General features: G+C 45.3%; 1 protein-coding gene across 1 annotated transcript; it reads right to left on the bottom strand.

Moving 5' to 3' along the window:
* Window positions 1-8,392: 8,392 nt before the first annotated feature.
* Window positions 8,393-24,815, bottom strand: LOC121005456 (uncharacterized protein C2orf16-like). The gene is made up of 10 exons (XM_040438228.1): window positions 24,710-24,815; window positions 21,470-21,967; window positions 18,412-18,518; window positions 17,327-17,535; window positions 13,435-13,520; window positions 12,848-13,098; window positions 12,403-12,649; window positions 9,848-10,092; window positions 8,867-9,805; window positions 8,393-8,404 (listed from the first exon to the last, which is right to left on the bottom strand). Exons 1-10 carry the CDS (start codon window positions 24,813-24,815, stop codon window positions 8,393-8,395), a joined length of 2,700 nt encoding a protein of 899 aa, XP_040294162.1.
* Window positions 24,816-25,762: the final 947 nt, after the last annotated feature.

Raw genomic sequence — 25,762 nt, 5'->3', positions numbered from 1 at the left:
AATGGGGTCAGTTCTTGGGGTTTTTCATTATTGGGGACTTCAGGAAATTTTTTAAATGCGACATGGCAGCTAAAATCCATGTCTGCCAATTCAGGCCTGCAAAAACCATATTTTGCCTGTAGAGGCCTGCTGTGCGTCAATACAGCAGGCTACGAGCACATATGGGGTGTTCATAAAATGGGGTATTCACAAAATGGGGATAAAATGGGGAACATATACTGGGGTGCATTTTCTCCTTTAACCCCTTGTGAAAGTGAAAAATTGGGGTCTGCTAGTAATTTTTCATGTTTACAAATGTGTGCTTGAAAATCCTCTCTCTAGTATTTCTGCCTTCTGTGAGACACCTGTTTAGTAAAAAGTACCCTTTCCACCACTTAAAATGTTTGTATGGGGGTGCTGTTTCCAAAATGGGGTCACTTCTTTGGGTTTTTCATTTCTGGGGACCTCAGGAAATTTTTGAGTTGCGACATGGCAGCTAAAATCCATGTCTGCCAATTCAGGCCTGCAAAAAACATATTTTCCACTTTGCCTGTAGAAGCCTGCTGTGCGCCAATACAGCAGGCTACGAGGACATATAGGGTGTTCGCAAAATGGGGAACATATACTGGGGTGCATTTTCTCCTTTAATTCCTTGTGAAAGTGAAAAATTGGGGTCTGCTAGTAATTTTTCGTTTTTACAAATGTGTGCTTGAAAATCCTCTCTCTAGTATTTCTGCCTTCTGTGAGACACCTGTTTGGTAAAAAGTACCCTTTCCACCACTTAAAATGTCCGTATGGGGGTGCAGTTTCCTAAATGGGGTCACTTCTTGGGGTTTTTCATTTCTGTGGATCTCAGGAAATTTTTTAAATGCGACATGGCAGCTAAAATCCATGTCTGCCAATTCAGGCCTGCAAAAAACATATTTTGCCTGTAGAAGCCTGCTGTGCGCAAATACAGCAGGCTACAAGCACATATGAGGTGTTTGCAAAATGGGGAACATATACCGGGGTGCATTTTCTCCTTTAACCCCTTGTGAAAGTTAAAAATTGGGGTCTGCTAGTAATTTTTTCATTTTTACAAATTTGTGCTTGAAAATCCTCTCTCTAGTATTTCTGCCTTCTGTGAGACACCTGTTTGGTAAAAAGTATCCTTTCTACCACTTAAAATGTTCGTATGGGGGTGCTCTTTCTGAAATGGGATCCGTTCTTGGGGGTTTCCACTATAGGGCTACCTCAGGGTGTCTTCATATGCGACATAGCTCCCAAATACCATTCCAGCTAAATCCTCTTTCCTTACCGCCATATAGTGTTCCTTCCACTCTGAAGCCTGCCGTGCGGCCATGCATCATTTTTTGAGCACATATGGGGTGTTGGCGTATTCGGGGGGAAATGGGTAACAAAATGTGGGGTGCATTTTGTCCTGTTACCCCTTGTGAAAGTGAAAAATGTGGGTGTAAAGCAACTTTTTCTGGAAAAAATTGTCGTTTTTTATTTTTTACAGCCAAGCGTTTCCTAATTCTGTGAAATGCCTGATGGATCAAAATGCTCACTACACATCTTGAAATATTCCTTGAGGGGTGTAGTTTCCAGAATGGGGTCACTTTTTGGGTGTTTCCACTCTAGGGGTACCTCAGGGTTTCTTTAAATGCGACATAGCTCACAAAAGCAAATCCATTAAAATCTGTCTTTAAAAAGCCCTATAGTGCCACTAGATATTGGTCCTTAGGACCTGTCTACGTCTTTTTTCATGTGACGTTTTTATTTAAAACTTCACTTTTATTTATGTACATTTATTAAAACTTTTCTCTATTGGGGACCTCAGGAAATTTTTTAAATGCGACATGGCAGCTAAAATCCATGTCTGCCAATTCAGGCCTGCAAAAACCATATTTTGCCTGTAGAGGCCTGCTGTGCGTCAATACAGCAGGCTACGAGCAGCTATGGGGTGTTCATAAAATGGGGTATTCACAAAATGGGGATAAAATGGGGAACATATACTGGGGTGCATTTTCTCCTTTAACCCCTTGTGAAAGTGAAAAATTGGGGTCTGCTAGTAATTTTTCATGTTTACAAATGTGTGCTTGAAAATCCTCTCTCTAGTATTTCTGCCTTCTGTGAGACACCTGTTTAGTAAAAAGTACCCTTTCCACCACTTAAAATGTTTGTATGGGGGTGCTGTTTCCAAAATGGGGTCACTTCTTTGGGTTTTTCATTTCTGGGGACCTCAGGAAATTTTTGAGTTGCGACATGGCAGCTAAAATCCATGTCTGCCAATTCAGGCCTGCAAAAAACATATTTTCCACTTTGCTTGTAGACGCCTGCTGTGCGCCAATACAGCAGGCTACGAGGACATATAGGGTGTTCGCAAAATGGGGAACATATACTGGGGTGCATTTTCTCCTTTAATTCCTTGTGAAAGTGAAAAATTGGGGTCTGCTAGTAATTTTTCGTTTTTACAAATGTGTGCTTGAAAATCCTCTCTCTAGTATTTCTGCCTTCTGTGAGACACCTGTTTGGTAAAAAGTACCCTTTCCACCACTTAAAATGTATTTATGTACATTTATTAAAACTTTTCTCTATTAACACCATATACTGTGACAACTAAAAATTCCTAGTGTCTGCAGATTGTCTCCTTCATTTATCAGCAATTCCTGCGTGCTCGCTCCTATTAGTCAGTAGCAACTTCAGCCTTGAGCGCTCCGGCTGACAGTCTGTTCTCCTCTTGCGGAGCTCCCTATCTGCTTGCCACTGTTACTAAAAACACACACACATGTAAATCCTGCCTCCAGACATGTTTCGCTGGACTCCCAGCGTCTTCAGGGGATCATGCAGGTATGTGTGTTGGAGGTAGAAACCATCCTTTAAAGGTTCGGTGTCAGGTGACATTCCTCTAATAACCTATCATATTATTCCTTTTGTGTCCATCCCTCTGTCATTGTGTTTATATCCGTTCTAATAGGTTATAGTATCCGGGTGTTACCACCCATTAGCCGCGTCCCCTGCTCCAATATGGTGGAATATCTGTAGGTTGCCACCCACCAGCCGTATCACTCGGCTCTAGTAGGGTGGAATTTCTGTCTATTACAATCCACTGGCCGCATCTCTCAACTCCAATAGGGTGGAATATCTGCAGGTTACCACCTACCCGCCGCGTCATTCGGGTCTGATAGGATAGCTTGTCTGCAGGTTTCCACCCCTTAGTTACGTCACTCAGTTCCTCTCACTCTCGGTGTCCGGGAGGATCTGCGCATGCTCGTCAGCTTGGTGACTAAAAGTCTTTCAGCGATATACGCTTTGAAGAGATGTGCGCAGGCGCGCCAACTTAGAAATTTCTCTTCTCTCCTTGCCTTCATATGTAGAACTGCGGTAGCTCATCAGCTTGGACTTTTACCGTTTTGGTGGGGTTCATGGTGCGCATAATTTCTATCATGGTCCTCATGTCTTTTTTCTTTATCTTGCATTGGGTCCATGTTATCTGTTACTAGGGTCCTGGGTTTAGTTCTTTTTTGCTGCTTCACCTTTTAAGGAACATGGTGACTTATAGTGGATGCCATATACTCGTATTTTACAGACATTCGATTTATAATCTAAGACTGTTCTTATTATAGGTCCTAGATGTTTAACTCGGACTCTTCTCTATGGAATTCATTTTCATTGATGTCAATATTTTTATGAGGTCTTAGTGTTGATGGATGCTGCTAAATCTTCTCGACTGTTTATTTTATTCTGTTCTTTATTTACATTATAATTTTGATGTCAAAGGGTTTTTATCCTAGGGTCTTTTATACTACTGGGTGGTACTAGATACTCTTAAGTATTTATTTTTCTTATATTGTCATGATCTTTCTTTCTAGGATCCGGAGACCTTCACGGAGGCAGGATTATTGCAAGGGACAAGTAGCAAGCCGAAGCTGAGGGTACGCTGGAGGGACACACCAAGGGATTTTGCAGGGGGGGTCAGGAACCTGATGGCCACCCTCCCCCCCCAGACCTCAGGGAGTTGCCCATAAGGGCGCCACAACCCTGAAAATCCTAGTTACAAAACAACGTGAATAGTAAACACACAGTGACATAAAAAATAAAGTAAATGTGTGCCATTAGGGCCCGGACATTCAACCAGAATTATAAAAATTCCTCATCTTTTCTGGGCGGAGGCCGAGCAAGGAAAGTGCTGTGCAAATGTGCCATCACTCAGTGGGCTCCCACCCCCAGTGAGTTCAGGCACCCCAGGGTCACCACTTCTGCACTTTGGGCTTACATCACAACCAGGCCCCTGGCTTCGATCCAGCAGAACCCTTGGTCACCTAGCATAGGACACTAATTGCCCAAGCCCTACACCCTAGGTTTACTGTGTGGTTCTCCATTCTTCTTGACATCTCAGAGATTCGGCATTACGGGCTCCCCCTCTGGACGGATAAGAACAGATAATACACTAGATCTCAGCCAAAAGTCCCTGGTCCGTGGTAGCAGAATCCATAACGAAATTCTTAGATAACTCGACCCTTTACGCAGAATTTGAAAACTCAAGTTCGCTCATCCCTACCAACAAATACTAAAACCTGATTTATAATTCAAGTCATTACAAAAATCCTGGTCATAGTGAAGAAAAACCTCAAAACAGAAGGTTCTAAGACATGGCGGCAGCGCACCAGGACGACTCAGATGGAAAGTAACTAAGACTAACATACTTTGGACGGCAGCATTGGGTCACCTTCACATTTCACCTCCAGGGACTTTCATGACCTCTCATCATCCATAGCCATTCATATGGAGTTTCACCCCTTTGCTCCTCTGGGGAGACTTTCTACAAGATTTTAGAAGGTGTTTTTGGGAATTTTTGGAAGAGCGTTTGTGAGGTCAGACACTGATGTAGGACAAGAGGGCTCATAGTCTCCTTTCTGGTGTTGGTTGGGGTTGAGGTCAGGACTCTGTGCGGCCGGTCAGGTTCTTCCACACTAGACTCCCACAGCCATACCTGTATGGATCTTGCTTTGTGCACTGTGGTGCAATCATGGAGGAACGTCCCCAAACTGTGCCCAAATAGTTGGAAGCAAACAATTGTCAAAAACGTCTTGTCTGCTGAAGTATTAAGATTTCCCTTCACTGGAACTAAGGGGCCAAGGCCGACCCTTGATAAACACCTCCATAGCATCACCCCTCCTCCACCAGACTGTACAGCCGGCACAATGCAGTCAGGCAGGTATCATCCTCCTGGCATTCACCAGACTCGTCCATCAGACACTAGGTACAGAAGTGTGAGTGGTCACTGCACAGAAGATGCTTCTACTGCTCTGAGTCCAGCGGGGATGTGCTTGACACTTGGCATTGTGCTTGGTGATGTAAGGCCTGCATGCAACAGTCGGTGACCCCACTCTGTAACTTTACGTGGTCTCCACTTCGTGGATGAGTTGCTGCAGTTCCTTCCACTTTACAATAATACCATTCACAGGTGATGGTGGAATATTTATGAGGCAGAGATGGCCACGTTGGAATTCAGAGAGCTGTTTACAATGAGCCACTCTTTCACATATGTCTGTACAGGCGACTGCATGGCTGTGGCTGGATGTTATACACCTGTGGTAATGGTAGACTGCATGGTCGGGGGCTGGATGTTACACACCTGTGGCAATGGTAGACTGCATGGCCGGGGGCTGGATGTTATACACCTGTGGTAATGTTAGACTGCATGGTCGGGGGCTGGATGTTATACACCTGTGGTAATGTTAGACTGCATGGTCGGGGGCTGGATGTTACACACCTGTGGCAATGGTAGACTGCATGGTCGGGGGCTGGATGTTACACACCTGTGGCAATGGTAGACTGCATGGCCGGGGGGCTGAAGGTTATACACCTGTGGCAATAGGACTCAATGGACCACCTGAATTCAATGATTAAGACGTGTGTCCCAGTACTCTTGTCCATATAGTGTAAGCATGCATACACAAGGTAATGTAAAGTGTAATATATGGGAACAGCCTTACCAGCCTGAAGACCGACCGTGCAAATTGGGGAATCCGTTCTGCCTCGTCGTCCTGCAGTTGGAATCACTGTCCCTGTTGCTCCCCGGTAGAAGACTATTATACCCCAAGTATGCCCTGTCCGGTGCCTTTTTCCTTGTAGTGCAAAGAACTCCCTATTGGAAGGTGGGTTAAAATGGTATATCCCTAAGTTTTTTATCTGACTGCATGTCACACTCATCAGGGGGCCTGTGAGGAGACTGCGCTCACATCCAGTGCCAGGCTGCAGTGATGCACGTGTGGTAACCTTTGCACTTTAGTGTACTACAGTTTTCATTTTTGTTATCTGAGTTATGCTTTGACCTTTCACTTTCGCTTTTTGTTGGCTGTCATTTGGATTGTGTTAGAGAGAACCTGTCACCATGAAAATGCTATGTAATCTGCAGGCAGCATGTTATAGAGCAGGAGGAGCTGAGCAGATTGATATATAGTTTTATGGGAAGGATTCAGTATAATTTTTAATATATATGTTTAAATTCCTGCTCATTCTGGGCTTTGAAGTCCAGGAGGCGGTCCTATCAGTGATTGACATGAGGTGCTCCTATCAGTGATTGACAAGAGGCGGTCCTATCAGTGATTGACATGAGGGGCTCCTATCAGTGATTGACAAGAGGCGGTCCTATCAGTGATTGACAAGAGGAGGTCCTATCAGGATTCAGTATAATTTTTAATATATATGTTTAAATTCCTGCTCATTCTGGGCTTTGAAGTCCAGTAGGCGGTGCTATCAGTGATTGACAAGAGGCGGTCCTATCAGGATTTAGTATAATTTTTTATATATATGTTTAAATTCCTGCTCTTTCTGGTCTTTGAAGTCCAGGAGGCGGTGCTATCAGTCATTGACAAGAGGTGGTCCAATCAGTGAGACAGGAGGCAGTCCTATCGGTTACTGACAGCTCTCTTTGTATACACAGTCATAGAGGGAAGGCTGTCAATCACTGATAGGACCGCCTCCTGTCAATCACTGATAGGACCGCCTCCTGTCAATCACTGATAGGACCGCCTACTGGACTTCAAAGCCCAGAATGAGCTGGGATATAAATTAATGAAATACAAATTGTACTGAATCTTTTCCCACAAAACTATATATCCATCTGCTCAGCTTCCTCTGCTCTATAAGATGCTGCCTTCAGCTCACACACCATGTTCAATGTGACAGGAACCCTTTAATGACTTGGATTAAAATGTTATGTTTTTATTGGTTAAAATGCTTGTTTTGCACAACGGTCCGGCCGCCATCTTTTTTACAGATCAGGATAGTTCAGAGCTGGTCACCAACCGCTATGTGTGTACAGATAGGAAAATGCATAAGGGTGCGAAGAGTGTGGGGGCTACAAGTGAATGAAGAAGGACAGTGGCTCAGTGGTTAGTACTAGTGCCTTCGAATCCGACAGCATCTACATGGAGTTTGGATGTTCTCTCCGTGTTTGCATGGGTTTCCTTCGGGTTCTCCGGTGTTCTCCCACACTCCACAGGCATACTGATAGGGACCTTAGATTGTGAGCCTCGTTGGGGATAACTTGATGCTAATCTCTGTAAGGCGCTGCGGAATATGTCAGCGCTATATAAGTGCAGTAAATAAATAAGAGGGATGGTGCTAGGACAGGAGTCCGTTCATGAAATGTGATAATTCTGCCTCAAAGGATGCGTTTGCTTAAAGCCGTGGATGTTGTAAAGTGGAACTCTAAGGACGCTGAAGCTACAGGGGCAAATTTATCAGGGAGAGAGTCCTTGGGTGTAATTTCCTCATGTTGTTTGATAAATTTGGCATATCTGCCCAATCTGTGCCGAATTGCCTTTTTTTTTCCTGGCAGAATTAGACAGAATTAGAATGGGGGTTGTAATGCTTCACTTTTCTGAGGCCTAACACCGCATAGCAAAACCAGGCTGATTTATGGCATAATCCAACTACGTGGAAAAACCACCACTTATATGGGCACCTTTACTGAAGCTCTGAGGGGGATAATATGTGGCTAAAACACAGGCTCGGCGGGCACAGGACACATGCTGGGCGGAGGCTGTGGAGTGCACTCTCTGGCCATGACACAAGTTTGGGGGGAGGGGGGGTCTCTCGCTGTTCACCAAAGTTGGCTACTGCTATGGGTGACTCCTTTAGTCTCGGTAACACTCTCCTAGTGTCTCAGAAGAGGTAGAACAAAGGTAATAGAAGTGGATTCACAAAACGCCAACAAATCCTATCTTTATTTAGATGCCTTTCAAACACAAGATAAAGAAAAAAAAAAGTGACAAATAAGATAAAGAAAAAAGTGACAAATAAACCATTCCTACAGACGTCGGCTGTCATCTTATACGGCGAGGCTGCCTCACATCGTTGTGCGCCAAAACAACCAAATATTCAAGATTCAGTCGTGGACATCATAGGGTGGATGAGGAGTCTATGTCAAGAGCTAGAAGAAAGCAAGATATAGGACATCAAGCACGATAGACCTCCTTCCTCTCTGGTGCTGAAAACCCAGGATGATTACATTTTGCATTGTAAAGATGAGATGCCCCCGGGACAAACCTCTGCTAGCGCTGGCTGGGACAAGAGTGGAAGGGAATGAAAAATTAGGATCTGCAATGAGACCAGAAGGCCGGAGACAGCGGTTGCCTCCCTGACCCTGGATTCTCTCCAGTTCAGTTTATCTAAGGCGGCCGTACACATTCAATAGATATCGAGCGAGCAATCGTTCAGCCAATAGCTATCCCTCCCGACTCCCACATACATGTTCGGATTATCTCCCGGAAAAACAAAAGGATAGGACAAAATTATTCACTGCCCGATTTTGGTTGTCACTGTGTGGTCTCCCTGGCTGCTTACTTTAAGGGGGCACTCTGGTTGTCATTATGAGGTCTGTCTGGTCACTTACTATCTGGGCGGGGGAGCGCTCTGGCCTCTCGCTTGCCATCTGGGCGGGGGAGCGCTCTGGCCTCTCGCTTGCCATCTGGGCGGGGGAGCTCTCTGGCCTCTCGCTTGCCATCTGGGCGGGGGAGCGCTCTGGCCTCTCGCTTGCCATCTGGGCGGGGGAGCACTCTGGCCTCTCGCTTACCATCTGGGCGGGGGAGCACTCTGGCCTCTCGCTTACCATCTGGGCGGGGGAGCACTCTGGCCTCTCGCTTACCATCTGGGCGGGGGAGCACTCTGGCCTCTCGCTTACCATCTGGGCGGGGGAGCACTCTGGCCTCTCGCTTACCATCTGGGCGGGGGAGCACTCTGGCCTCTCGCTTACCATCTGGGCGGGGGAGCGCTCTGGCCTCTCGCTTGCCATCTGGGCGGGGGAGCGCTCTGGCCTCTCGCTTGCCATCTGGGCGGGGGAGCGCTCTGGCCTCTCGCTTGCCATCTGGGCGGGGGAGCGCTCTGGCCTCTCGCTTGCCATCTGGGCGGGGGAGCGCTCTGGCCTCTCGCTTGCCATCTGGGCGGGGGAGCGCTCTGGCCTCTCGCTTGCCATCTGGGCGGGGGAGCGCTCTGGCCTCTCGCTTGCCATCTGGGCGGGGGAGCGCTCTGGCCTCTCGCTTGCCATCTGGGCGGGGGAGCGCTCTGGCCTCTCGCTTGCCATCTGGGCGGGGGAGCGCTCTGGCCTCTCGCTTGCCATCTGGGCGGGGGAGCGCTCTGGCCTCTCGCTTGCCATCTGGGCGGGGGAGCGCTCTGGCCTCTCGCTTGCCATCTGGGCGGGGGAGCGCTCTGGCCTCTCGCTTGCCATCTGGGCGGGGGAGCGCTCTGGCCTCTCGCTTGCCATCTGGGCGGGGGAGCGCTCTGGCCTCTCGCTTGCCATCTGGGCGGGGGAGCGCTCTGGCCTCTTGCTTACTATCTGGGGGGATTTAGATCACAGTCTTACACAGCCCACATTCACGTTCTCCAGAGAACCATAGGAGTAAATACCATGCGTCTCATTTTCAGCATCTTCAACTGTCTCGATTTCCTCCTGGTTTGCTGGTGTGGGCTTCTGAGGGTATTGCAGAACACACGATTTATACTGGGGGTACTGGGGCTGCTCAGGTATGCCACGGACACTTCCCGTCTGGGGTCGAGAGCAGGTATATGGAGCACCTTGTATGTACATATCATTCCATGGAGAGGGGTGAAAGGCAAGTCCACCTGCTGAGGAGCGGGCAGTGAAACACACACGTCATATATCACATTCCAGCAGTACGCCATCCCGTCCTCTGATAATCCAGAGCGTAACATTGTCATTCTACAAACACTTCTCTGTTACTGATGTTAAACTCTACACCCGGCACGTTCACCCTTCTGCAGGTTCTCACACGTTGGATTTACCTATGGCGAATCTGACACATATCAGATGTCCGTATAATGGGTCCGCATCCGTTCCGCAAATTGCAGAACGTGTGCGGACCCATTCATTCTCTACGGGGACGGAGTGGATGCGGAGATCACACTATGTGCTCTCCGCATCCACATTTCTGGAGCGCGCCCCCGATCTTGGCAGTAGCGCAGCGGCCTTCTCTCAGTTTCCCTCAGGCCCAGTGACGTCACGACCAGTATCACTGGCCTGGGGGCGGCTAAGCTCTGTTCCCTTGAATGGAGTTTAGCCGCTCCGAGGCCAGTGATACTAGTCGTGACGTCACTGGGCCTGCGGTAAACATAGAGAAGGCCGGGGCACTACTGCCAGCGCTCCTGCCTTCTCCAACAACTGATCAGCGGGGGTCCCGGGTGTCGGCCCCCAGCCGATCAGATACTGATGACCTATCCAGAGGATAGATCATCAGTTTAAAAAAACTGCAGAACCCCTTTAAGGTACAGCTGTAGTTTCAGAATAGTGTTGATTGTTAGGGGTCTGAGCGCTGAGACCCCACAGATTGCTAGATGCAGTCACACACAGCACAGTCTCCTTACTGCTGAAGACAAACTTAATAGAAGGTCTATGAACCCATCTTCAGCAGCGAGGAGAGACCGCGCTCTGTGGGAATGCTTCCAACTCCTCGTTTTAGCCATTAGCGGGGTCTCAGCATTCAGACCCTCACTGATGAAAACCGTCAATACGTCACTGACATATGAAGCCTATGGATGTTCACTTTAATAAAATACGATATTTATATATTAATATTTTCTTAGCTTTTTTTTGGTATTGCTCCAGACACTTCCTGCACCGATTCTTATTGTGCCGCAGTCGAGATGCAGGAAGTGTCTGCACATGTTGTGACGGGGCCAGTTAGACACATCAACACTGATCATGGAGGGATCTGCTGCTCCGTGAGGACAATCGGCTATTGTCTGCGAGAGGCAGATGAGGCACTGGCTGAGTGGAGGAGGTACGGGGAAATATGAAAGGGGGTTTCCAGATTTGAAACTTAAAAGGGTTTTCCAAGACTTAGTCCTCAGGATAGGTCATCAGTATCTGATCGGTGGGGGTCCGACAACAGGGACCCTGGCCAATCCGCTGTTTGAGAAGGCACCAGTGCTCCACATCGAGGTCTTCTCCGTGCTCACCAAGCACAGCACCGTACATTGTATAGTGGTTGTGCTTGGTATCACAGCTCTGCCCCATTCACTTCTATGGGGCTGATCCGTGCCTAGGCTATGTGACCGGTGAATGTGGCGTCACTTGGCCGGTGAACGTGGCGTCACTCGCTACTGCGAGTTTAGGTACCTTCCAAAACAGCCGCCGATCAGGTGTCAGACCCCACTGATCAGATCAGATACTGAAGACCTATCCAGAGGATAGGTCATCAGTATATAAGTCTTGAAAAACCCCTTTAACTATCATATAATGAAAAGATGTCTATCTTCCTAACCCATTAGTGATCACCAATACAACTTATTACGGTGGTCGCTAAGGAAGGCTTTTTACAGCAGCCTAGTCTAAGCAGGACTCCCATGCAGCGGAGAGCAAAATAAGAGGTATTAAAAAATCCCAAGTTAAAAAAAAATACACCTTTCCAATGGAAAAAAAATTGCAAAAATAAACACTCCTCCACATACTATTAAGTAATTTATCCAGTACGGTTACATCATAAAAAAAATAAAATAATAGATCAGTAGAATATATATTTTTTTGGGCTTATCCGCTACCAAAAAAATGAAATAAAAGGCAAAGATTGTTATATACCCAATAAAGATACCAATAAAAACTACAAGTCGTCTCGCAAAAATGAAATCTGCACACAGCTCTGTAGAATGGAACATAAAGAAGTCATGGGTCTTGGGAAGCCGTGATGCAAAAACATTTTCTTTTTTAAAGGGATTTTATTGTGCGGCCACAGACAAGAGACTGGAAGAACTGGCCTAGAGGGAATGGGTTGAAAAAATGATGGGTGGTGAGGTGGAATGGCGAGAGCCCCTGCCTCCCCCTCTGTTTATAGGCTGCACCTATGTGTGAAGATCCAGGGTTGTGTGCCCATAGGCTCCACTAGGGGGAGCTACACCAGTTTCATACCGATTAATTACCTGTGCCTGACTGGAACATAATATGGCCGGCCGGACGCCCCTGCAGGTAGCCTCCTGGGTTTCCGTACGCCAACATGCCAGTGTTGTTGGTAGATACGGCGAGGAAAGCCGCGTCATCAGGAGAGGTTGGCGTGAGGCTGTGCACTGGAAGACGCTGGTACTGGGAGTACTGGGGCATCTGGAAAGGTCCTCGTGGGTTAATTTGGTGAAAGTACTGAGGAGCATATCTCATAGATGCCGACATGGTCTCTGGTATCGGGGACCTGCACACAGAACAACAGCCTAATCACACAATTAAAGTTTTAATATTGTCCTGACATTACACCTTGGTCATTCCTTTCCATAGTTACACCGTAATCTGCGCCCGTAACGGTGGCCATAATGATCATGGGTGACCCAGCTTTTCCGGAAACAGATATTACCAGAAATGACCCCTATATCTCGCCTGTAATAATACTATAACGTTATGTACATACTCCTGAATATTATAGGAGAACATGTCGCCCTCGGAAGATGGGGGTGGTGTGCAGGTGCTTTCTGGGGTGTCCAGCATCAGAGGAACCATGTGACTGCTGGGGTTAAAGGTCATAGACATGGGTAGGCCAATGCGCCTCAGCGGGGGTGGGCTGTAGAATGTGGGCGGATACTCCTGGGAGGGCGGTAAGCAGATGCCCCCTGGTGACCCCAGACCGGACCCTGCAGAAAGAAGGGCATTCGTTAATTACTATGCAAAATAGATCAGAAGAAGTACAACTATTTTCTAATCCTGATTATTCTGATCTTTTCCCTCCCATTCCAGGTACTACCTCAGACACCCACCTCTGAACCCACTCCGTCTTCATGTCCGTCTATGACCCTTGTGACGCTCCCCAGGATCTTATTAGCAACCAGTGTCAGGCAGCTGCCGCCAAAGCTACAGCTGAGTCTTCAGGACCCCCCTGAGTTTATACAAAACCTACATGTGCCCTGCACTGTCCAAGGACTCGGCAGGTACCTACAGTTTGTGCCGTGTGCACCCACCGGAGCTGCTGCTGTTTGAAGTGCAAGAAGAACTGTGCTGAGAGGAGATCGCCGCCGACTGAGACCGCTGAAGAAGTGCGCTGGGCGCCAGAGACAACCTAGAAGAGAGAGACGGAGAGAGCTGAGAGGAGGCAGCGAGTGTTAGTGAGGTCAGGCCGTAGGTGGCAGGAGGAGGAATGAACGCGAGTGTGAAGAGCAGGGGGCTCCAGCAGAACAGAGTATTTCAGGACAGGAGAGGCTGATCTTGCATCGGCATGTGACCTCCCTGCTCATATGAGGATTGGCCAGTACTATTATACTGATGGTCTATCCTACCTGCTCTGCCGGGGTCCGATACCCCGCTCCCCTGCCGATCTGGTGCCGGACTACACAGCGCCATCTATTGTGTAGTGGACAGAAACATAGAATGTGTCGGCAGATAAGAACCATTTGGCCCATCTAGTCTGCCCAATATACTGAATACTATGGATAGCCCCTGGCCCTATCTTATATGAAGGATGGTCTTATGCCTATCCCATGCATGCTCAACCTCCTTCACTGTATTTGCAGCTACCACTTCTGCAGGAAGGCTATTCCATGCATCCACTACTCTCTCAGTAAAGTAATACTTCGTGATATTACTTTTAAACCTTTGCCCCTCTAATTTAAAACTATGTCCTCTTGTAGCAGTTTTTCTTCTTTTAAATCTTCTCTCCTCTTTTACCTTGTTGATTCCCTTTATGTATTTAGCAGTTTCTATCATATCCCCTCTGTCTCTTCTTTCTTCCAAGCTATACATGTTAAGGTCCTTTAATCTTTCCTGGTAAGTTTTATCCTGCAATCCATGTACTAGTTTAGTAGCTCTTCTCTGAACTCTCTCCAAAGTATCAATATCCTTCTGGAGGTATGGTCTCCAGTACTGAGCACAATACTCCAGATAAGGTTTCACTAGTGCTCTGTAGAGCGGCATGAGCGCCTCCCTCTTTCTACTGGTAATGCCTCTCCCTATACACCCAAGCATTCTGCTAGCATTTCCTGCTGCTCTGTGACATTGTCTGCCTACCTTTAAGTCTTCTGAAATAATGACCCCTAAATCCCTTTCCTCAGATACTGAGGTTAGGACTGGATCGCTGATTGTATATTCTGCTCTTGGGTTTTTACGCCCCAGGTGCATTATCTTGCACTTATCAACATTACATTTTAGTTGCCAGATTTTTGACCATTCCTCTAGTTTTCCTAAATCCTTTTCCATTTGGTGTATCCCTCCAGGAACATCAACCCTGTTACAAATCTTTGTGTCATCAGCAAAAAGACACACCTTACCAGCGAGGCCTTGTGCAATTTCGCTGATAAAAGATATTAAACAATATGGGTCCCAGAACAGATCCCTGAGGTACCCCACTGGTGACAAGACCATGGTCTGAATATACTCCATTGACTACAACCCTCTGTTGTCTGTCCCTCAGCCACTGCCTAATCCATTCAACAATATGGGAGTCCAAGCCCAAAGACTGCACTTTATTGATAAGCCTTCTGTGTGGGACAGTATCAAAAGCCTTACTAAAGTCTAGATAAGCGATGTCTACTGCACCTCCGCCATCTATTCTTTTAGTCACCCAATCAAAAAAAATCAATAAGATTAGTTTGACATGATCTCCCTGAAGTAAACCCATGCTGTTTTTCATCTTTGAATCCATGGGATTTGAAATGTTCCACAATCCTCTCCTTAAAGAGGACCTTTCACCGATTCTTACCCTATGAACTAAGTATACCGACATGTAGAGCGGCGCCCGGGGATCTCACTGCACTTACTATTATCCCCGGGCGCCGATCCGTTCTCCTGCTATGTCCTCCGGTATCTCCGTTCCCTAAGTTATAGTAGGTGGAGATACCAGTCCCTAAGTTATGGTAGGCGGAGTCTGCCCTAGCGCTGGCCAATCGCAGCGCAGAGCTCACAGCCTGGGAGGTTATTTTCTCCCAGGCTGTGAGCTCTGCAATGCGATTGGCCAGCGCTAGGGCAGACTCCGCCTACCATAACTTAGGGACTGGTATCTCCGCCTACTATAACTTAGGGAACGGAGATACCGGAGGGCATAGCAGGAGAACGGAGCGGCGCCCGGGGATAATAGTAAGTGCAGTGAGATCCCCGGGCGCCGCTCCACATGGCAGTATACTTAGTTCATAGGGTAAGAATCGGTGAAAGGTCCTCTTTAAGTATGGTTTCCATTAATTTCCCCACTATTGACGTCAGGCTTACTGGCCTATAGTTGCCCTATTCCTCCCTACTACCTTTCTTGTGAATGGGCACAACATTTGCTAATTTCCAATCTTCTGGGACGACTCCTGTTACCAGTGATTGGTTAAATAAATCTGTTAATGGTTTTGCTAGTTCGCCGCTGAGCTCTTTTAATAGCTTTGGGTGTATCCCATCAGGCCCCTGTGACTTATTTGTATTAATTTTAGACAGCTGACTTAGAACCTCTTCCTCTGTAAAGACACATGCATCAAAAGATTCATTAGTCTTCCTTCCTAACTGTCCCTTTCCTTCATTTTCCTTTGTAAAAACTGAACAGAAGTATTCATTGAGGCAGTCAGCTAGTTCTTTATCTTCTTCCATATACCTCCCTTCTTTTGTTTTTAATTTGTTAATTCCTTGTTTTAGTTTCCTTTTTTCATTTATGTATCTGAAGAATGCCTTATCGCCTTTTTTCACTGACTGAGCTAATTTCTCTTCTGCCTGTGCTTTAGAAGCTCTTATAACTTGTTTGGCCTCTCTGTGCCTAATCTTATAAATTTGCCTGTCATTCTCGTTTTTTTTAATTTTTATAATTACTAAATGCTATCTTTTTGTTTTTAATGATTTTGGCCACTTCTGCTGAGTACCACAGTGGTCTCTTCCTTTTTTTGCTTTTACTGACAAGCCTGATGCAATTATCTGTTGCCTTCAATAGTGCCATTTTTAAGTAGTCCAATTTCTCCTGGACTCCATTGAAACTGTTCCAATCTGATAGGGACCACATATACCACTAATCTAATTTTAGAAAAGTCAGTTTTTCTAAAATCTAAAACTTATGTTTTTGTATGGTGTGTAGTAAACCACACTGACTGGTGATCACTAGATCCCAAGCTTTCCCCTACAGTAATATCAGATACCAAATTCCCATTTGTGAATACTAAATCTAAAATGGCCTCCTCCGGGTTGGCTCCTCCACTACTTGCTGTAGAGATAATCTGCTCCCAATGAAGTGAATGGAAGTAACCAGCTCTATCCAATACACAATGAACGGAGCTGGGTAGTTCCAGCTGCAGAAAGGCTGATTGGCAGGGGGTGTGGGGTGTCAGACCCCTGCAAATCATATATTGATGGCTTAATCAGAGGAAATGCCATCAGTATAAACGTACTAGACGATCCCTTTAAAGAGGACCTTTCAGGGGTCACAGTCAGGGAGAAGGTGAGTTTTTGTTCTCCCTGGCGGTGACGCGCTGCGGTTGGACACCTCACAGCCAGGGAGAATGAGACGCCTGTTGAGAAACAGGGCAGTCTCATCCTCCCTGTACCGATACGAAAATTAGTATACAGAACGGGAGAATTTAACGGGGGCCACAGCAGGTGAACGGAGTGGCTCCCAGAAAAAATAGTAAGTGCTATTAGATCCCCGCTGTATGCCCTACATACCCTGATACTTAGTTTATAAAGTCTGGACCCATGAAAGGTCCTCTTGAAGTAACGGGAGCCTCGTGACGATGCACAGAATGAAAATGGAGGTCCCACAGAGTTACATAGCGGGAGTAGCATGGTCCTCCAACAGCACAGAGTGTTTCAGGAGAGAAGTACACTTGCGGATAGTGCATGCAATAAAATAATTGGATGGAGAATCTTTCCACAGCAGCACAAAGTACTTCAGACACCATGTAATACCCTCACCCATTTCTGATGCCTGATAGTGGACCATAGGGGTAATGACCAGAAGTGACTGCAAGTGAAACAGCTTCTGGCTGGGGAAGTGCAGATGAAGAGAGTGTGGCACTCTGTGGGTGAGACATCCCCACAGAGCCGGAGACTGTCTTCTTGCCACCTTTAACTGAGGTTTTTTCGCTTTTGCGCCATTTGGCTCGTCGGTTCTGAAACCAAACCTAGAACGAGAGCAGAAATTAAAGAACAAGGAAACGGAGAAAATATGTTGAAAAATACTAGACAAAACCCCCAAATTGTTAAAGGCTGTGTACACCTTTGGGGGCAACTTTTTTAAAATTATTACATTATACTTATTTTGAGCTAAAAAAAAACTTTTTTTCAATTGATCGTTATTAAAAATACAAAGTCCTCTTTTCTGTACAGAGCTGAGATGCTCTAGCAGCAGCCTTTGGATTTTCTCTCTTTTCCGTCAGTTGGGGAGCTGACGGGCTCCTTATTTCTGCTCTCTGACATTCTAAACACTCATTAGAGCCCAGTTCTTATCCTACTGAGAAGAATGTGGCTTAAATAAGTGTTTATGACGTCTTAGTAAATTAGACATTAAGTGAAAGTACCAGTCACACAGCTAGAAACAGTTAACTCTTTGTGACAGAACGGCTCAATATTTTTAATAAAGACCAATTAGAAAAAAGTTTTTTAGCCCGAAATAATTAAAATGAAATCATAAACAAAAATAACATCTGCATGTGTACATAGCCTTTAAGGTTACAGAGTGCAAACAAAGCCCTGTGTCTGATGCTGCAGTCTTGTGTTGCTCCATTTGGTCGGCCTCCTTCTTCATAAAATGCAAACAGAAGAGCAGCACATGGCTGCAGGATCAGACTACACAGTTTGTAGTCTGTAACCATGGAGACACATGAGTCTACATCAAGCTGCAGACACAAAACGGTAGTGGCTCTCTAATAAACACTATTTGCAAATTTGTAAGACGCAGCCAGGGTAGGACATGATGTAGGGGGATAGCCTGGAAAAAAAAAAAAAAGTATAAGCATCCCCTCCCCCCTGCAATCAGTGTAATCAAGCATGACAGTTACCATTATTCTCTGTGGAGTGACCCCAATAATGTCAGCAATTTCTCTTCTCTTCTCAGTGTCCGGGTAATGGTCCTCCATAAATATTCGCTCCAGCTCCTGCACCTGATCTACACGATGGTCCAGAGAATGGACAGAATGATAAAGATGGAGAGACATTAGTGGAGAAATGACACAGGTTCTACAATACATTCAGAAAGTCTTCAGACCCTTTTACTTTTCTCACTTTTTGTTTATGTTGCTCCTTTTGCTAAAATAAAAAATGACGTTTCCCCCGTCAATCTACACTCGATACTCCGTAATGAGAAAGTGAGAACAGAATTTTTGAAATTTTTGCTAATTTGTTAAACAGAAAATAACTAACATTTCAAATGGACATAAGTATTCAGACCTTTTGCTCTGGCACTTGACATTTAGTTCTGAGGCCTCCCATTTCTCTTCATCATCTTTGAGATGTTTCTACACCTTGAGTGGAGTCACCTGTGGTAAATTCAGTGGATTGGACATGATTTGGAAAGACACAGCCCTGTAGTAAGTTCCCAAGAGCATAGTGGCCTCCATAAATATTACATGGAAGAAGTTTGGAACAACCAGGACTCTTCCTAAAGCTGCCGCCCCACTAAACTAAGTAATTGGGGCAAAGGGCCTTGGTAAGAAGTGACCAAGAACCCAATGGTCACTCTGGCTGAGCTCCAAGGATTCTGTGTGCAGATGGAAGAAACCTCCAGAAGGTCGACCATCACTGCAGCCTCCATCAATCTGGGCTTTATGGCAGTGTCCAGAAAAAGCTTCTCCTCAGTAAAGCCTCATTCACACCTCAGTGTTTTGGTCAGTGATTTCCATCAGTGATTTTGAGCCAAAACCAGGTGCAGCTCTAAACACAGAACAGGTGCAGGATCTTTCCCTTATACCTTATGACTGTGGAGGCTCCAATCCTGCAATCCTGGTTTTGACTCACATCAGCATCATACTGGAGGAAAGGGAAAGCTAAATAAAGCAAAGTACAGAGATATTCTTAATGAGAACCTGATCCAGAGGTCAGACTGGGCCGAAGGTTCCCCTTCCAACAATACAATGGCCCTAAGCACAGACACAGGAGCGGGTTACAGACAACTCTGTGAATGTCATTGAGTGGTCCAGCCAGAGCCTTGAACCCAATGGAGCATCTCTGGAAAACCTGAAAATGGCTGTCCACTGACTGCCCCCATCCAACCTGACAGAGATGGAGAGAAGGTGTGCAAACCTTGTGGCATCATCCTCAAGAAGACCCGAGGCTGCCTGAGTAAAGGGGTTGATTACTTATGTCCATGTGATATTTTAGTTTTTCCTTTTAAAAAAGTTAGCAAAGATTTCTAACTTTTGTTTCTCATATGTTTTTTTTATTGTAGATAGGAGCAGTATTATAGTAGTTATATTCTTGTACATAGGAGGCAGTATTATAGTAGTTATATTCATGTACATAAGAGGCAGTATTATAGTAGTTATATTCTTGTACATAGTAGCAGTATTATAGTAGTTATATTCCTGTACATAGGAGCAGTATTATAGTAGTTATATTCTTGTACATAGGAGCAGTATTATAGTAGTTATATTCTTGTACATAGGAGGCAGTATTACAGTAGTTATATTCTTGTACATAGGAGCAGTATTATAGTAGTTATATTCTTGTACATAGGAGGCAGTATTACAGTAGTTATATTCTTGTACATAGGAGGCAGTATTATAGCAGTTATATTCATGTACATAGGAGGCAGTATTATAATAGTTATATTCTTGTACATAGGAGCAGTATTATAGTAGTTATATTCTTGTACATAGGAGTAGTATTATAGTAGTTATATTCTTGTACATAGGAGGCAGTATTATATTAATTATATCCTTGTACATAGGAGCAGTATTATAGTAGTTATATTCTTGTACATAGGAGCAGTATTATAGCAGTTATATTCTTGTACATAGGAGGCAGTATTATAATAGTTATATTCTTGTACATAGGAGGCAGTATTATAATAGTTATATTCTTGTACATATTAGCAGTATTATAGTAGTTATATTCTTGTACATAGGAGCAGTATTATAGTAGTTATATTCTTGTACATAGGAGCAGTATTATAGTAGTTATATTCTTGTACATAGCAGCAGTATTATAGTAGTTATATTCTTGTACATAGGAGCAGTATTATAGTAGTTATATTCTTGTACATAGGAGCAGTATTCTAGTAGTTATATAAGTGTACATATTCATGTATTATAGTAGTTATATAAATGTATATAGTTATGTATTATAGTTGTTATATTCTTGTACATAGGAGCAGTATTATAGTAGTTATATTCTTGTACATAGGGGCAGTATTATAGTAGTTATATTCTTGTACATAGGAGCAGTATTATAGTAGTTATATTCTTGTACATAGGAGACAGTATTATAGTAGTTATATTCTTGTACATAGGAGCAGTATTATAGTAGTTATATTCTTGTACATAGGAGCAGTATTATAGTAGTTATATTCTTGTATATAGGAACAGTATTACAGTAGTTATATTCTTGTACATAGGAGGCAGTATTATAGTAGTTATATTCTTGTATATAGGAGGCAGTATTATAGTAGTTATATTCTTGTATATAGGAGGCAGTATTATAGTAATTATATTCTTGTACATAGGAGCAGTATTATAGTAGTTATATTCTTGTACATAGGACGAGTATTATAGTAGTTATATTCTTGTACATAGGAGCAGTATTATAGTAGTTATATTCTTGTACATAGGAGCAGTATTATAGTAGTTATATTCCTGTACATAGGAGCAGTATTATAGTAGTTATATTCTTGTACATAGGAGGCAGTATTATAGTAGTTATATTCTTGTACATAGGAGCAGTATTATAGTAGATATATTCTTGTACATAGGAACAGTATTATACTAGTTATATTCTTGTACATAGGAACAGTATTATACTAGTTATATAAGTGTATTTATTCATGTATTATAGTAGTTATATAAATGTATATAGTTATGTATTATAGTAGGTTCTAGTGTAAGTTACATCTACAGGGCTCACCGATATTGTATAGGGTACGACTTTTCTTCTTGCTCGGTTCTGCTATCTCATCAAAACTTTCTCCAAGACATTCGGTCTTCGGTCGCTCTCCTTCCAGTCCTGTGTCACATACAAATGCTGGCAGTTTACAGGAGGCTGCACACCGAGTAGAGCGCCGTGGCATGGGAGCCATTGTCGGGAAGGCACCTGCCATTTTCAGGTTGACTGGCTGGTACTGTTCTCTTGTAGTAAAGAACCGAGGCTCCTGAGGAGCCGCTCTACTGTAGTTACCATAACATCCACCCGAGGAGGCATCAGGCAGCGTCCCACATACCGCCAGGAGGCTCCGCTGACAGTGTCCGCCATCAGCTGCTAAACTCTGTGGGGCGTCGAGGATGAATTCTCCAGGGTCTGATGACTCCAGGGGATCCCTCTGTCCGGTTACAATCACTGTGTTGTAGTCGGACGACTCTTCTCCTTCCTGCTCTGTGCACAGCAGAGACGGCTCTTCCTTTGAATCTAGAGAACAAGAGGTGACCATGATGTTGGTATCTTTACTGCACTGCCAGGTTTACATTTAAGTGCATGGCCACAGAGCGGATTTAGGAGCAGATTTCTACAGGTCAAATTGTGGTGTATATTTTTTTGCATTGCGTGGAAGAGATTTTATAAAAACTCGTCCACTTTTCTGCTACTGAAAACTGCTGCAGATTTGCAGCATACGAATCCGCGGTCATTCAGATCTACGGACAGCTCAAACCTTCCACGTGATTGACACCTCATACGTGGCTCATGACAGCATCCAGGGCCACGTATTCAATGTCAGTGGTCCCACGTTTGTAGCAGGCGGGTTTTCTCAAATGTAGCAAACAAAGGATATGAAACGGTGTTTAACACAAGCCTGCAAGCGTACTGGGGCACATTTTAGATTTCCATCTTTTAAGGAGCTACAGAATGCAAATGAAGCCTCGGGCATACCACATCTTATAGCAATAGCCGTTCCCCCCCACCCCCATGTGCCCCCTCCAGTGCAGCCATACCCGACCTCATCCCACCCCTATGAGCAGGAGGCAGTATAACCGTGGGCTGCTGCTATCTGCAGAATGAGTGAATTATCCCTCCTGTAAGGGTCTATGCACACATCCTGGTCATACCATGGCAGAAACCTGTGTATACATACATACTCTCTACCACTAGGTGGCGCTGTAACAGAGCTCACTCTAGCGGGGGGCTCAGTCTTGTACAGGATATACCAGTAATAACCTTGGTTGGACTCCTTGACCGTCTGTTCCAAACCTCTGAAATATTACTTGGCTTAAACCGCACTTATCCCTTTCACTGCCCTGGGCCTGAAAGAGTTAATTGGCTGTAATCGAAAGAAATTATATCTGTATTGATCGGCGACATGGAAAATCACTCACATCATTCCCATGAGCAGCAGCCATAGCCAATATCCTCTCCTGTTAAGTTGTCAAAAATTCCACTCAAACTTTACGTTGTTTCATCTGTTCCTAGGAAAGCTGAGTGACAACCAATATGGCTGCCATCACCGCTCTTACGGGTGTTGACTCGTCACCCAGCTTTCCCAGTCTCCTGGTGTTCCTGCCAAGGTCAGCGTTCAGGTTGAATCCAGAGACTCCGCACAGACGCAGAGCTGCCGTTCAGAACTGTGAGGCCCCTTTCACACGAGCGAGTATTCTGCGCAGGTGTAATGCGTGATGCGAACGCATTGCGCCCGCACGGAATCCGGACCCGTTTATTTCAATGGGTCTGTGTACATGAGCGTTGGTTTTCACGCATCACTTGTGCGTTGTGTGAGAATCGCAGCAGGTTCTATATTATGTGATTTTCACGCAACGCTTGCCCCATAGAAGTGAATGAGGCTGCGTCAAAATCGCATCGTATTCGCAAGCAAGTGCGGACGCGATGCGTTTTTCACTGATGGTTGCTAAGAGATGCTGTTTGTAAACATTCAGTTTTTTAAAACTGAACGCGATCGCAGACAAAACTGAATGAATGAACTTGCTGCGAAATGGCGCAATTTTCACTGAACGCATCCGGACCTAATCCGCTCACGCTCGTCTGCAAGGGGCCTAAGGCTGTGTTCACACAAGCAGGTGCTTGCCAGGAAACACGGTCTGCGCAATATATATATTTTTTTAAATCCGCGCAGCCTCTGCCGATCTGAGCTGAACTCGTGGCATCGTGTGAGGACAGGTCAGGACCTCATAGCATCACTAGGACGCGCGGAGCTCGCCTCATACGTGCAGCGATCAATCCGGAAAATGCATCCTTCATACGGAGTGTATTTCTCCGACCGCACGCACTCATTACATTAGGCCTCATGCACTCAACCGTATCCGTTCTACAGCCTGCAAATGGCGGAACCGCAAAATACGGATTCTGTCCGTGTGCCCTCCGCATTTTTTTTTTCTGACCCATTGACTTCAATTGGTCAATATTTTTCAGCTAAGGCCACTGTCACACTGGCGTTTTGGCTTCCCGTTTATGAGATCCGTTCAGGGCTCTCACACGCGATCCAAAACGGATCAGTTTTGCCCTAATGCATTCTGAATGGAAAAGGATCCGCTCAGAATGCATCAGTTCAGTCTCCGTTCCGCTCTGGAGGCGGCTTGCAGCGTTTTGGTGGCCGTCTGACGAATCTGAACCAAACGGATCCGTCCTGACACACAATGTAAGTCAATGGGGACGGATCCATTTTTACTGACACAATCTGGCACAATAGAAAACGGATCCGTCCTCCATTGACTTTCAATGGTGTTCATGATGGATCCGTCTTGGCCGTTACAGATAATACAAACGGATCAGTTCAGAACGGATGCAGACATTTGTATTTTCTAAACGGATCCGTCTGAAAGTAGCCTTAGACTACAACTTCTTCTATTCTTTGTGGAACGGACCTACGGATGCGGAAGACACACAGATCGTCCGTCAGTTTTCCGGATCCATGTATGTTCCACAAAAGATAAGACATGTCCTATTCTTAGCTGAAAGATGCAGACCCATTGAAGTCAATGGGGTCTGCAAAAAACGAACGCAACACGGATATCATATAGAACATCAGAATATATGTTTGAATTAGGCAGCACATGGGGGGGGGGGGGGTAGTCATAGGCTCTGCAGGTTGACTCCTCATTGATCTGCTTTTTATTACTTTGCATTTCCCTCAATCAGCAGTAATGAGCAATACAATAATACAATAAATACGATAATGACGCTGATAATTGCTGAGGATATTACCCGGGGCGCAGGGCCGGCTCTGCTCCTTTTCCTCCAAACCTCCTCCTCCTTCTTCTTCTTCTTCCATCTTCTCCATCTCTTCACCTCTTTGCACATTTACCTTCATTTTGCACTAGGTTGCAACTTTGTGCAAACTTTTTGGACTGTTCCATTCTGTGCCGGGGGAGGACTCCATCTCCTGTGACCGTGTGCCATCAGTCTAATACCCATACGATGGAAACAGTCAGCTATCCAAGGGAAGTGGAGAGGTGAGAAAGCTGCCAGCCCGGGGATACCCAGTGTACCATCACACACGGGGCACAGGACACCCCCCTCCAGTGCAGGTGGTTTGGTCCTGGCTGGGGAATCCCAGGTGATTGAGAGCCCTCATTAGATCAGGTTTGGGGGGAGGTTGATGCCAGAGAAATATAGTGACAATTCTGGAGATCACGGAAATGAGACATTTTTAATGAATTGTAAAAGAAAAGAAAATAAATGGGGGAGAATGAGAAAAATCTGCCTCTAGATGGGGATTTGCCGCAGATTTAACAGGAATTCCCCTCAATGTCAGGCAAAGGGAGCGTTTGGATTTTGCACCTTTTCTGGAAATCTGCAATTTAAAAAAAATTTGCTGAAATTAAGCCCCACATTGATTTACACGGGATCCTCTATTGTAAAAAAATAAAAAAGTAAAGTCAGCATCTTAGGCCTCATGCACACGGCCGTTGTGCGGCCGTTCCGTGCACTGGGGACCGCAATTGCGGTCTCCTATGCACGGGCAACATCCGTGCAGTGGGCCAGACCCATTCAACTTAAATGTGTCCATGGTATGTCCGTGCCGCGAATAAATATGACTTGTAATTTTTTTTGTGGTGCGGAACCACGGAAAGAAACACCACGGAAGCACTCCGTAGTGCTTCCGGTGTTCCGTGACTCTGTTCCGCATCTCCGGAATTGCGGACCCATTCAAGTGAAAGCGCCCAACGGCCGTGTGCATGAAAAATTCACTGGGGGAGATTTATCCAAACTGGTGTAAAGGAAAACTGGCGTAGTTGCCCATAGCAACCAATCCGA

Source organism: Bufo bufo, chromosome 6, assembly GCF_905171765.1.
Source record: "Bufo bufo chromosome 6, aBufBuf1.1, whole genome shotgun sequence".
Classification (NCBI taxonomy): Eukaryota; Metazoa; Chordata; class Amphibia; order Anura; family Bufonidae; genus Bufo; species Bufo bufo.
Note: the sequence above shows the minus strand (reverse complement) of the source record. Positions and strands in the feature narration are given on the sequence as shown.